At 38.7% G+C, this 12,496-nt stretch overlaps 1 protein-coding gene across 1 annotated transcript in view; it reads right to left on the bottom strand.

The window, feature by feature from the left end:
- Positions 1 to 12,496, bottom strand: part of chm (CHM Rab escort protein) — an 84,290-nt gene that overhangs the window by 62,091 nt on the left and 9,703 nt on the right. The window contains exons 2-4 of the mRNA XM_052021204.1: positions 7,135 to 7,201; positions 3,573 to 3,645; positions 1,778 to 1,899 (exon numbers count right to left, since the gene is read on the bottom strand). Coding sequence (XP_051877164.1) covers positions 1,778 to 1,899; positions 3,573 to 3,645; positions 7,135 to 7,201 — 262 coding nt within the window. The remainder of the gene's footprint in view (positions 1 to 1,777; positions 1,900 to 3,572; positions 3,646 to 7,134; positions 7,202 to 12,496) is intronic.

The following is a 12,496-nucleotide window of genomic DNA, read 5'->3' as shown; positions in this document are numbered from 1 at the left end:
TGCCCTGCATTTACAGGGCTGCTTACTGGTGCAACAGCATTGCAGGACAACAACTTGGCATTGTTTCACATTTTGTTCCCCTCAAAAGAGGCAGGGAAAGGAGGGTGCTGAGCTACAATCTGCTGCTGCACAGGAGACACCATGGAAGAACACTCCATTGCATCCATCACCACCAAGTACCTGCTTAGATACAGGCACAGCAAGGGAAGAGATTAGAGACACACGTTTCGTAAGGGGAGACACATGGGACCAGCTGACTGCCATGAGGCAGGAGGGGAAGAGGAGCTATACTCCAAGCTCTACAAAGGTCAAATCCAGTCAGTAGCGGCAACCTGAAGGGGTTGGATAAGCTACGCAAAAGGGAAGATTTAATTAGCTGTTCTTGGGTAGACAAACTAAAAAGGTTATAGCAGCATTCAGTCCATCTGATTAGCTTCATGAGATGGGGAGCATAGAGCAGTCCATGAACATTTTCGATAGTTGGTGCAGTTATTAAATCCTCACTTCCAATTTGGAAGCGATTTGTTCTTCCATGCTAGACAAAGGCAATGCTAGCTGAAGGACCAGGTTTTTTTTTGTCCCCCTAGCGGTACACTGTCACTATCTGCCAAATCTCTGCTGACCCCAAACCAGCAGCAGGTTGAATCTTAGGAAAAGCAGCTTGCAGTTCTACAGGATATCAGTGCTGCTATCAGGTAGCAGACAGCTGTCCTCCAAGATGTATATGCCAGCCTTGGGAGGGCTTAAGAGGCCAAGTTGGATGACAGTTGTGCCATCTGGCACCTTCAGACTGCAGTTAACAGTATGGGAACCGACAATCCTGTTCCTCATCCAGAGATCAGGAACTCCTGCAACTGCTTGTTCTCAATCACTGTCGTCACTAGTATACACAAGCTTGCTTCCCAAGAATTAGGCACACCAGTTGGTACTCTGCAGTATGGATCTGACCCATCAAAAGGCACAAATCAACTTCACACATCTTGAGATCTTTGTCTCTCAGTGCTAAGGGAAACAGCCTTTTAACACCAAGGCCAGAGCCAGAAAGGAAATATAGCTTCAATGTCATTTACACAAGTTTACAATGAGTTTCCAAGTAGTTATGCTAAATCAATCTGTTTAAAGCAAAAATGCATGCTGAAATGGAGGCTGAAGGGAGATACAATCCAGGTGTACAGCATAAGAGGAAGAACCTATTTCTGTTAGCAGAGAAGTTTATATCTGTGGCATAAAATTAAAAGATAACAAGGATCAGAGGGTAGTTGAAAAAAGTGTTTCAGTCAAAGTTGTGATCTGGAGGTTCTGCTTAAAAGAGTGGTGGAGGCAGAACCCGTAACAGAACCCCAGGCACCCGGGGAGGTAGGTTAGAGCACATTGGGTCCACAAAGTCATGACTGAGAACAGGACAATGGCATTGGTTTGAAGAGGTCTTTGTCGGTCAATATGGACATAGTTGTCCAAATGACATTACTGGTGTAAAATTCCGATTCTACAAAATACCCAGAAATGGAGACATATATCACCATGATATGGAAACATATCATGTCTCCATTTCACTTGTGTATTTTCTTATACAGGACTGGAGAACAAAACTGTAAAAACAGCCAGACAAATAAATTCCTAGTACGTTAATGGCTTTCTAAGTTTAGGACATAATACCATCATGAATTCCAATGAAGTCCAGTAAAGCAGCATTCTGAATTTTAAGAATCTGCAGTACAAACATACCAGAGTGGGATACCTCCCCTAGGGGAAAAGGAAAACTTTTCAAAAGACACACCTTGCAAAGCAGAAGACTTCCACATTTTTAATGGACTTATCAATTTGATCTAGTTGAATGGCATCTTCACCTTCCAGTATCTTGTCTTTCCAGTTAACTTCTGCATTGCTAGATTTTTGCCCCTGATAAAGAATTGAAATCAAGTGAAAGGAATGTTAGTATTGACAAATAAACTAAACAATAAATTTAAATAGCTTGCTGTTTCATCTGGTGTCGTTCAATGAACTTGTTAGTGAACTAAGTCATTCTTACGAATGAAACTGGTAAACAAAGTTCTTTCCCCCATCAAAAAGCAATTATAATGACTACTCATTTAACTACAAATTTGAAAGGAATAGCTTCAAAAAAGAAGTTCCTAAAAATTGCATTGCTCAATTTTTTCTGTAAACTTTCTAATTTTGAGTTGTTTAGCAAACTGAAATGCAATTTTAAGTTAGAAATGACAAAGTCAACTTTATTTTAGTCAAACAGATAAATCTTGAAAATATCGAGGGCATGGTGTTTTATTAAAAAGGAAATGTGTGCTTTAATATGAATAACAAAAAGGTCAGAGGATATATATATATATATATATATATATATATACACACACACACACATATACATATATATATACATACATACACACATACACACACAATCCTGAACAAAAGGAAGCATTATAGCTAAAAATACCAATAAATTTGATTTGGGCATATCGCCATTATTGTTGCACAGATACATAATGTCAGTACCATTTTCTAAAAGTAACCCACTTATCAACTGTAATGCAAAGGAATCAATAGTATACTTGTGACATTTGCCACTAGTCAAACAAAACCCCAGCAACTTCAGAAATACTTTTCACATGGACAGATTACATTGCAGGTTCTGTAGACTGAAGTAACTGTTTTTGCTTGTTGATTTCTGCTTCAGCCAATTACATAAAGTGCAAACATTTGCTTTACAATAGCTCCTTCAATTCACAGGAACATATCAAACAAATAATGAATAGGCATCTGAATATCCCATAACAATACAACTTTTTAAATAATTGGCAAGCATTTACTCATTTAAATAGATAATAGTTCCTTTTAAAACTATCAACCAAAGATCACTGACAAAACATCATGATACTCGGAGTCTAACATTCTAGTTCAAATAAAGCAATTCATAAAAGTATACTAAAATATATATTGGCCTGTAGTGTGCCAAGTTTTGCCAAAATGTTTTGATTGGAGTCACTGGGGAAATCAGCCATTTAAATAGCATGTTCTAGACGTCACATGTGCACTGTGAAGTTCTGAATTCTATTAGTGAGCTCTAGATTTCCATATTATGTTGGAGAATCATTTCTTGTATCCTGTGCCAGTTTAACCTGCAGCCCCAATTTCCATAGGGCTTTTTGGTCTATTGATTATTACCACTTAAACAATTGATTATGAAGATACTAAAACAATGTTTTTAAATTTTTTAAGATTAATCTCTCACACATTTTAATCTTAATAGCTTATAAATGACCAAATCAGAAATTTAATTAGCAAAACAACTTAGACTTTACATCTGACAAAGCTCTGCTCTTGGCTTTGCCAGTTCCCAAGACTACATTGGGGGTTCGCCCTCCACACCTTGCTATCTAAAGCCCTACTGCTGTCCAGACCTTGCCATTGGGCTCCAGGTTAGAGGGTCAAAGGGATAGGCCATCTACCTCCAGCCAGAGAAAGCATGCATGGCTGAGATTCCAGTCAGCAGCCCAGTCCACCATGATCAGCGCACTAAAAACATTCATGCAAACTACAAAATAAAAACAACTCACTCTGCATTCTTCAATCCAAGACAGCAATCCAGAAAAGCTAAAACTGGCCCAGTTTCCTCCATAATAGTTGTTTCTGCGTGGGATTTAAAAAAGTTAATCAATCATGAGGTTTAAGGTGCTTATTCTTTGAGATTTGTTATACATCTTGAACACAAGTTATTTTGTTAGTTCATATGGTTTGGACATTGTTGACAAAGTTGGCATTTATTGCCCATATTAATTACTGAAAAGGCCATTTCAGAGACCATTCACAAGTCAACCACGCTAGAATCACATGTAGGCTAGACAATGCAAAGGTTACAGATTTTCTCCAAATGATGTTAGTGAAGCAGATAGGATTTTACAACAGCAAGTTTCATGGCAACCTTGACGATTCTAGGTTTTTAATTCCAGCTTTGATTACTTGAATTTAAACTCCCTTCAGTACATCCTTAAATGGAGAGGTCCTGCGTGCTTCTAATAGAAGTACAGCACTAAGAGCCACTGCCTTAAAAACCAGATTTAAGCAGTGACAGTATCTGGTGATATACAGGAAAAAAAACGAGTATAAATATTGCATGATTTTATGTTTCTTGATTGTTGCACTCAGCAGCACCATTTTAATAATTTTAGAAAATGCTAAATTCCACTTAAAATAAACTTGACAAATTACCATTTTAAAAATGTTGAACAGCTGAAATTAAATTTAAATAATGCAAATGTTAAAAAATAAAACCTTTTTTGCTCCTATATAGTGTCAGGCAGATGAACTTCTTGTTACTGATAACTGCAACAGACAAGGCTGCAATTTTCCCCCACAAACTGAGTCAAAATTATCCATGTAATCTGCCTCAATTTCAGATGAGTCAAGGGGTTATTCCAGCAATTGCGACAAGTATTAAAGAGCAAGCAAGTGAATGAAACTGAGAGGTTCACGACTTCATCCCCAATTACATATCCTTGTGTATTTTTGTATGTGTTTTTCCACAAGCATTTACATTGTTTTCACTGTCCAAAAGTTCTCCTGGTGTAATGAGTTTCTCTTCATTTACCAAAATTAAATTGAACCCTACTTGCATCGTTGTTGTGGTGGAAACAAATTAGATAAGGAAGTTCTCCAGTACAATCCATAATGTATTCCTATTTACCCATTATCCCAGTCTATATTAGGATAATTGAAACAGTCATAATACCACTGTAATTCTTGCATTTTTGCAAAATGTACTTAATTCCTTCCTATTTGCACAGTGCTGGCCACCATTGAGCAGAGTGATGGATCCTTCATTCTTCCATAACTCCAAACCAGGTTACCAGACTCCTGGAGTTGCCAATCAATCTCTCAAAGGCTATAGCAAATTTTTGATCAGTACTGCAAACACTCACCCTCTTTCCCCACCTTTTCTTTCTTTCCCAAAATATCTTGCAGGAATTTAAGTCCACAAATCATCTTTAAACCAGATCTCTGTTATGGTCACAAAAGCACTAAGTCCCATGTGGAATTTGTGTATGCAGATCATAGCCTGTATATCTGTTCTGTGCAGCTATGTACATACCCATCAAGGCCTGGATCATTTGATGTCTATGCAGTTCCTCCTATCTTTGAACTATTCTTTACTCTAGACCCACAAGCCTTTCCCACTCCTGTGTGTAGTTCCCTCACTGATGTTTCACCCTTGTGCTCTTCCTCCTTTCAAATGAGCAACATAAATGATTGGGAAAGACCCATTTCAAAAGTACAATTAGTCAGGCATTCAATTATACCATTGTTTATACCAGCTTTGTAAAGAAAATTTCCTCAGAATATAATGTCTATTTTTCCAAACGTCAGCATCAGCTTCTCACAAAACAAACTTCCTGAAACTCAATGGGAAGATATCTTCCACATACTATAAATCTTTCCCATAAACATCAGTAATAAACAATTCAAACATGTGAACTGCAAGAGCGTGTTATGAGATATATTTGCACAATATCCCAATGTTATCTTGGAACAGTAAACTGTCAATACAACTCTTCGTCAACTGAAAATAATGTTTATTCCATATTTTCCCAAGTATATGGTGATAGATGAAATTTGCTACAAATTCAAGGAATGGCAAAATATTTTCAAGCATTAACTTAATTAAAAAATTGCATGTTAATTTTCATAAGAGATTTTGTGGTAGAAGTACCAGTGAGAGCAACATTTATTGTTATTAAAGTGCAAACTTGCAGCAGCTTCTAGCAACTGTGTGTGCTGTTAGATATAGAAGTCAGCAGGTTGCTGTTTTAGTTGCACTGCTTCTTCAAAAGAAGCTCCGTAATAGCATCTTACCAAGTCTTGGTATTGGAATGTACAGAGCACGCAAAACTTCTACACTTATTATATCCGTGAACCATTTTAATGTGTGTGTGTCACAAGATCTTTGACATTGGAAATTAAATTCTTGTAAGTGTGGAGTCTCAATTAAAAATAAGTTTTGCCTCTTTCCCACCTGCTCACCCAACCTTGACATCATTCTATGTACTTGATTCCATATTGGAATTTAATTATTCAAACTGATACTCCCAGTTTAGACTTTGCACTACTCATTAATAATTATTCAATCCAATTGGTCAAGAAAACCCACTATTCACAAAAGAGCCCCAAATCCCCTGTAGAAGGCAACGTACCAAAATGACTGCCATATCACAAAGAGTTGGATTCCACTTCACCTAGCCTGCTACTTAAACTCTCTAACCATACTGCCCACCAACCTACATTAATCTCTTATTGTTAAGAAGATTAACTACCCATACAAAAGAGCCACAAATCCTACAAATCAGAGCAAACTGCAACTAGGCATCAGGTGGTGGATCCAAAGATTCTGATGGCCGTTTGACAGTTCTCTTCACTAAGCTTTTTATCCAGGTTCAAATAAATGGATTCATACCAATACATTCTTGACTTGAACATATCAATGCATACAAGTACGTAAGGTTACATCACAAGGAGCACAGAGCCAGCAGTTTTCTATACTGCCACCCAAAAGCAAGCATAACTATAACCCAATAAATTGAATGCAAAATTCAAAAGCAAGTCTGGATGTTGATATTTATCCAAAAGAGCAAAATTTGATCCTGTACTTGGATGTCCTCTACCTGTCAGAAATTAATTTAAATCAATACATCTTTTGGTTATTTCTTACTAATTTAAAATCATATTGACATGATCTCTAGAAGTCAGTTAGCAAATCATGATCTCTGGAAGTCAGTTAACACATCAAATGTGTTCATTGGAAGTTATAATTTTTTGTGATTTCCTGAAATTTCAAATACCCAAGTTACAATTAATGGGAATAAAGTGTATTTCATGGATTAAAAAAAACAAGTTTGCCACAATAAAAAAAATCAAGAACAATTGTTTGGAAACTTTTTTTTGCATTTCACCTCTGCTAAGCAAATGAGTAGAACAACAAATTCATTTTATCTACTCCTCTGGAGTCATCTTTGAGAACAAAGATTCTAGATTTTTCAAGTAGATTTTTCAGTGACGAGGGCAGAACTCTAATAACTTATTGGGACACTCGATGGAAGATCATATTTGCAGGATACTATAGCTGACCTGTCAACATGAAGAACTCTCTTGCCAATTCGGGAACAGGCAGCTGCAATAATGGCTTCTTGCAGACCTGTAATAGAAATAAATTTAAAGGCATTGTGTAACCATTACATAGAGCATTGCTCAACTACTTCCCAAAGCACCAAGGCTATGAATATTCTACCGTTAAGCAAACTTTGAACAGCACAGAAACAAAAGGTTAAGGTTGGAAGGACTGAAGAAAATATACATTGTACATTCAATTCCATTTAAGCAGCAAAGAAACCCAGCAACTCGAGTTCAATCCTGATCTCCACTGCCTCCTGTCTGGAGTTTATACATACTCGGACCTCTTAAGATTCTCCCGGGTGCTCTGGTTTCCTCCCACGTCCCAAAAACATGGTGGTTGGTAGGTTAACTGACTGCTGTAAATTACACCTAGTGCAGGTGGGCGGTAGGAGAATCCACATGGAATTGATGGGCATGCAAGACAAATAGGCTACAGGGAGGTACGCAAGGGAATGAAATTCATGGGATTGCACCAAAATCCAGCATAAATTCAATGGGATGAAGTAAGGGTATTGGATTCTTCCAGAAGAGAGCCAGTAACATGGGAGGCAAAAGGCAAGCGTGCTACCAAGGAAGATAATAAGTGAATAGGGTACAGGTTTAGGCAAGACCAAGGGAGGGGGATCTGATGGAGGAGGGATAGAGTTGGTGGGAATTGTAGAGGGGCAATGCCAAGGAAGAATGTAGACGTGTCCATGTGTTATGAATGCAGCAGAACCTGGTTTCCAATAGTCTTGCATCACCTTGTTATTGCACCAAGACTCATGCTCTGTCAAGACTGTTATGGTAACTGGGTGTGCGACACAGTCACCCCGGATTAAAGGAATTTGTGCACTGGCACTTTCGACTCAAACAAATTTGAAGCAAGTCATCCTTGATTGGGAGATATTGACAGGTTAAGTGGATGGAGATGACATAGCAGTTGGAATATAATATAATCAAATGCAAGGTCATTCACCACACCAGAGAAAAAGGGTTAAAGTTTCTTTTAAAATGGTGAGAGAGGAGCTGATGTTCAGAGGGACCTGGTTACCCTTGCACATGAAACTGAGTTAATATGCAATTAGGAAGCCAAGTGGCACATTAGCTCTTTCTAGAATAGGAGAGATATCTTCTCTAATTATATATTGCTCTATCTAGTGGTCAGATCTGGTCTCCCTCACCAAAGAAGCTTACACTTATGATAAACTGAGCACAGCAAAAGATTCACTAGATTACTTCCCAAGAAGTAGGTTGAGCGAGCTAGGGCTTTTCTCTTTGGAGAGGAGGATGAGAGGTGACTTGATAGAGGTGTACAAGATGATAAGAGGCATAGATCGAGTGGACAGTCAGAGACTTTTTCCTAGTGCAACAATGGCTAACACGAAGGGACATAATTTTAAGGTGACTGGAGGAAGATAAGGGGATGTCAGGGGTACGTTTTTTTTTACAGAGAGTGGTGGGTGCGTGGAACGCACTGCCTGCAGAGGTTGTGGGGCAGATACATTAGGGACATTTAACAGACTTAGATAGACACATGAATGATAGAAAAATAGGGTCTATGTGGGAGGGAAGGGTTAGATAGATCAAGCAGGATAAAATGTCGGCACAACATCGTGGGCTGAAGGGCCTGTACTGTAGTGTTCTATGTTTAAGAAGAGTGAATAATTCTCAGAAAAGAGATTAAGCAGAAGGGGTCTATATTCTAGAGTTCAGAAAAATGAGGGGGATTCAAGTGAAGCACAGGCTTTAAAAACAAAATGGGTGTGGACTTAATCAGCTCTAGTTGGAGTGTCTGGAACCAATGCTCATAGCCTCAAAACTAAAGGATCATTCAGAACAGAGAAGAAATTTTTCACCCAGAGAATATTGAATCTTTAGAATTCTCTACCCAAGAGTGCTGGTATGACATAGTACAAATTCAAGACCAATGAATAGATTTTCAGATAAAGGAAATTGTGTGAAATTGAGTTTGTGCAGGGAAGTGGCACAGGTAAAAGATCAGCAATGATCTTATTGAATGGTGAAGGCATGAGGGGCCAATTGACAATATTGCAGTTCCTTATTATGATCCCAAGAGACTGCTCAAAAGACAAATTCAAACCAACAACTCTCAGATGGAAGGGTCCTTACTATAGCAGGTCTACACAGGCCTTTGAATTCAGGCTTTGAAACTGCCTAACCATTTCCAAAAGGAATCAAAAATTAAATTTGAAGGCCAACACATGGATGCCTGTAGTGCACCAAGATATGGAAATGTAACTTGGCAATTCCAGCAAAGAATATGCACTTAATGTGCTTTCTTTGCAGACACTGACACACAGATATTGGAAGCTGCTGTTGGTATCGACCGCGTATGTTTGGAATTTTATCTTCTACTACTTCTGCTGGAACAGACAAGCTAACTTTCTATTTCCCCAAGCACATTAAAAGGCATCAGTACTTATTTAGGTACAGATGCACTGAATTTCACTTGCACCTGCAAGCAAAAAGTCCCTTTAATCCTTCATAATGCAAGCAGTTCTTATTTGAATAAAGACTCCAATTTTACATTCTGAAATTTTACATGTGAAAGCCCAGCCACCGATATTTTTCCAAGATTGAAAAATATGGAATAAACACATCTAATAAAGGAATGGAAGACAATAGGATATAAAAGAATGGAAATGTCAAGTACCATTAGTAGAGGGCCAAACATATTTTAAATCCATCTTGGTTCACAAGATCCCTTTTATCTTTGATTACAATTATGATCCAAGTGGATGACGCTAACAGCTGGAGTTTTATTGTACTTCACTTCCTTTTACTGTGTTTATTTCAAATGGGCTTGGAATTAATAAAAAAAGTTCAACAATAGGTCTTTTCAATTTACTGTAACAACAAACAATTCTGAAATTTACAATATTTTATAAAAAATGCTTTGAGGGTTACTATGTTTGTTAATACTGAAATAGATGCTCCCAAAAGGACCCTGCTAGGCTATCAACAATCATGTGCCAGTCTAATCTATGGGCACTCTACTGACTTTACATTCAGGTATGCTGGCTGTAGAGCAATGAAAACAGATTACAGTTGCAAAAAAAAACCCATATCCATTGGTACTGTCCTTTGGGTGGTTAACTTCTCTCAGTTTTAACAGTTCCATAAAGTTGCAGTGTCTATCGAGTAGGTTTCTTGACATCTCTTTTCCAAAATGGGTTTACATTTGAATATGGTGCTGGCTTTTTCCTTGACTTGTTTTTAGAAATAGTTACAACTTCACTTTCAAAATTTTGATACTCTGACATGCTTTCAAGGTTAGTGCCAGTTAAACCTAGTACAATTTAGACTGGTAATATTATTCAAAACATTTTCATTGAGGTTAAACGTTCGCAAGTGATTTTGCAGACACCCTTTAGATCTACATTGACTTGTAATTTTGGCAACTTGTGTCCGCTGATTAAATTTCCTGCATCCTTATTCACACTTGATGAAAACATCAAGTAGAGCTGCAGTCCTTACTCTAGGAGAGGAAGTGAATGTCAGAAGGACATTAGAGTTGTATTCTCACACCACTGGTTGAATTACAACAATGAAGTGCAAATATGGTTGGAAGTCTCAACCCAGAGGCTAGATGAAACAAAAAAAAATCAAAAATCCAAGCAGATAAAGACAGCTGATGTGAAAGGAAAGGCACACTTGTATGATAAGGAAGTTTAGTTTTGCTTCCTATTGCAAGTCAATCCTCAGAAGTTAAATGCAATCCATGCAATGACAAATCAGTTATTTTCACATGCACAGATCACATGAAGCCATTCATGCAGCACATCACTCAACACTATCAGAGTCAGTTATACAGCATGTAAATAGGCCCTTTGGCCGAATATCTATGTTGACCAAGTTGTCCAACTGAGCTAACCCTATTTGCTTGGATCTGACCCATATCCCTCTAAACCTTCCTAATTCATGTACCTGCCACAATGTCTTTTTAATATTGTGATTGTATTTGCCTTTACATATCCCCCACATTGTGTGTGGAAAAAGCTGCCACTCAGAATCCCTTGAAATCTTTCCCTTCTCACCGTAAATCTATGCCCTCTAGTTTTAACTCCTCTACCTTGGGGAAAAGACTATGTCCCTCATGATTTTATAAACCTCCAAGGTCACCCTTCAGCCTCCTACACACCACAGAAGAAAGCCCCAGCCTATCCAGTCTCTCCTTATAACTCAAGCCCTCAAGTCTCAGTAACATTCTTGTTCATTTTTTTTTGCACCCTTTCCAGGTTAATGACATCCTTCCTCTAACCAGGACTGCACACAATACTCCATGCAGTCTCACCAATGTTTTGTACAATTGTAACATGCCCCAACTCATGTACTCAATGCCTTGACCGATGAAGGTACATGTGCCAAACACCTTCACCATCACCTACCTGTGCCTCCACTTTCACTTGTACTTGTACCGTAGTTCTCTGTTCTCCAACACTCTCCAAGGGCCTGTCATTTACTGTGCAAGTCCTACCCTGTTTTAACTTGCCAAAATGCAACACTTCAACTTGGCAGAGTTAAATCCCATCTTGCCATTCCTTGGCCCACTTTCCCAGTTGACCTGGATCCTGTTTTAATCTTAGATAACCTTCTTCACTGTCAACTATATCACCAATTTGGGCATCATCTGCAAACTTACTAACCATGCCAACTACATTCTCATCTAAATTGTTAATATAGATGACAAACAATAGTGGACCCAGCACTGATCCCTGCAGCACACTGCCAGTCTCAGGCCTCCAATCAGAAAAATAATCCTCCCCTACTACCCTCCAACTCCTTTCACCAAGCCAATTTTGTAACCAATTGGCTAGGTCACCCCCTATCCTACGTGGTCCAACCTTCAGGACCAGCCTACCACAGGCCTCGCTAAAGTCCATGTAGAAAACAACTACTGCTCTACCCTCATCAAGGCACTTTAAAAAGAAACCTCTATCAAATTTGAGACATGATTTCCCCAAGCACAAAGCCATGTTCAATATTGGTAATCAGTCCTTGCACTGGTACCACTGATCTGGCTGCTGCTGTCACATTCTCCTGAGAGGCTGTCAGCCGCTCCCCCCCCCCCCATATACTTGTTTGAGAGGGGAACAGCCACAGGAGGCTCTTGCACTACCCGCCTTCTCCACTTGGCAATCACCCATCTGTCTGACTGAACCTGTGGTGGGACCACCTCCCTGAAATTCCCATCTATAAACACCATCCACCTCCTGCATACTCTTCAATAAATTGATCTTCAAAAAAAAAATCATGAGACATGATCTCCCACACATAAAGCTGTGCTGATTGAGTTTTCTTAATATCCCAAATT

This window comes from Pristis pectinata, chromosome 8 (assembly GCF_009764475.1).
Source record: "Pristis pectinata isolate sPriPec2 chromosome 8, sPriPec2.1.pri, whole genome shotgun sequence".
Classification (NCBI taxonomy): domain Eukaryota; kingdom Metazoa; phylum Chordata; class Chondrichthyes; order Rhinopristiformes; family Pristidae; genus Pristis; species Pristis pectinata.
The sequence above is the reverse complement of the archived record's forward strand: the minus strand, read 5'-3'. Positions and strand labels throughout refer to the sequence as shown.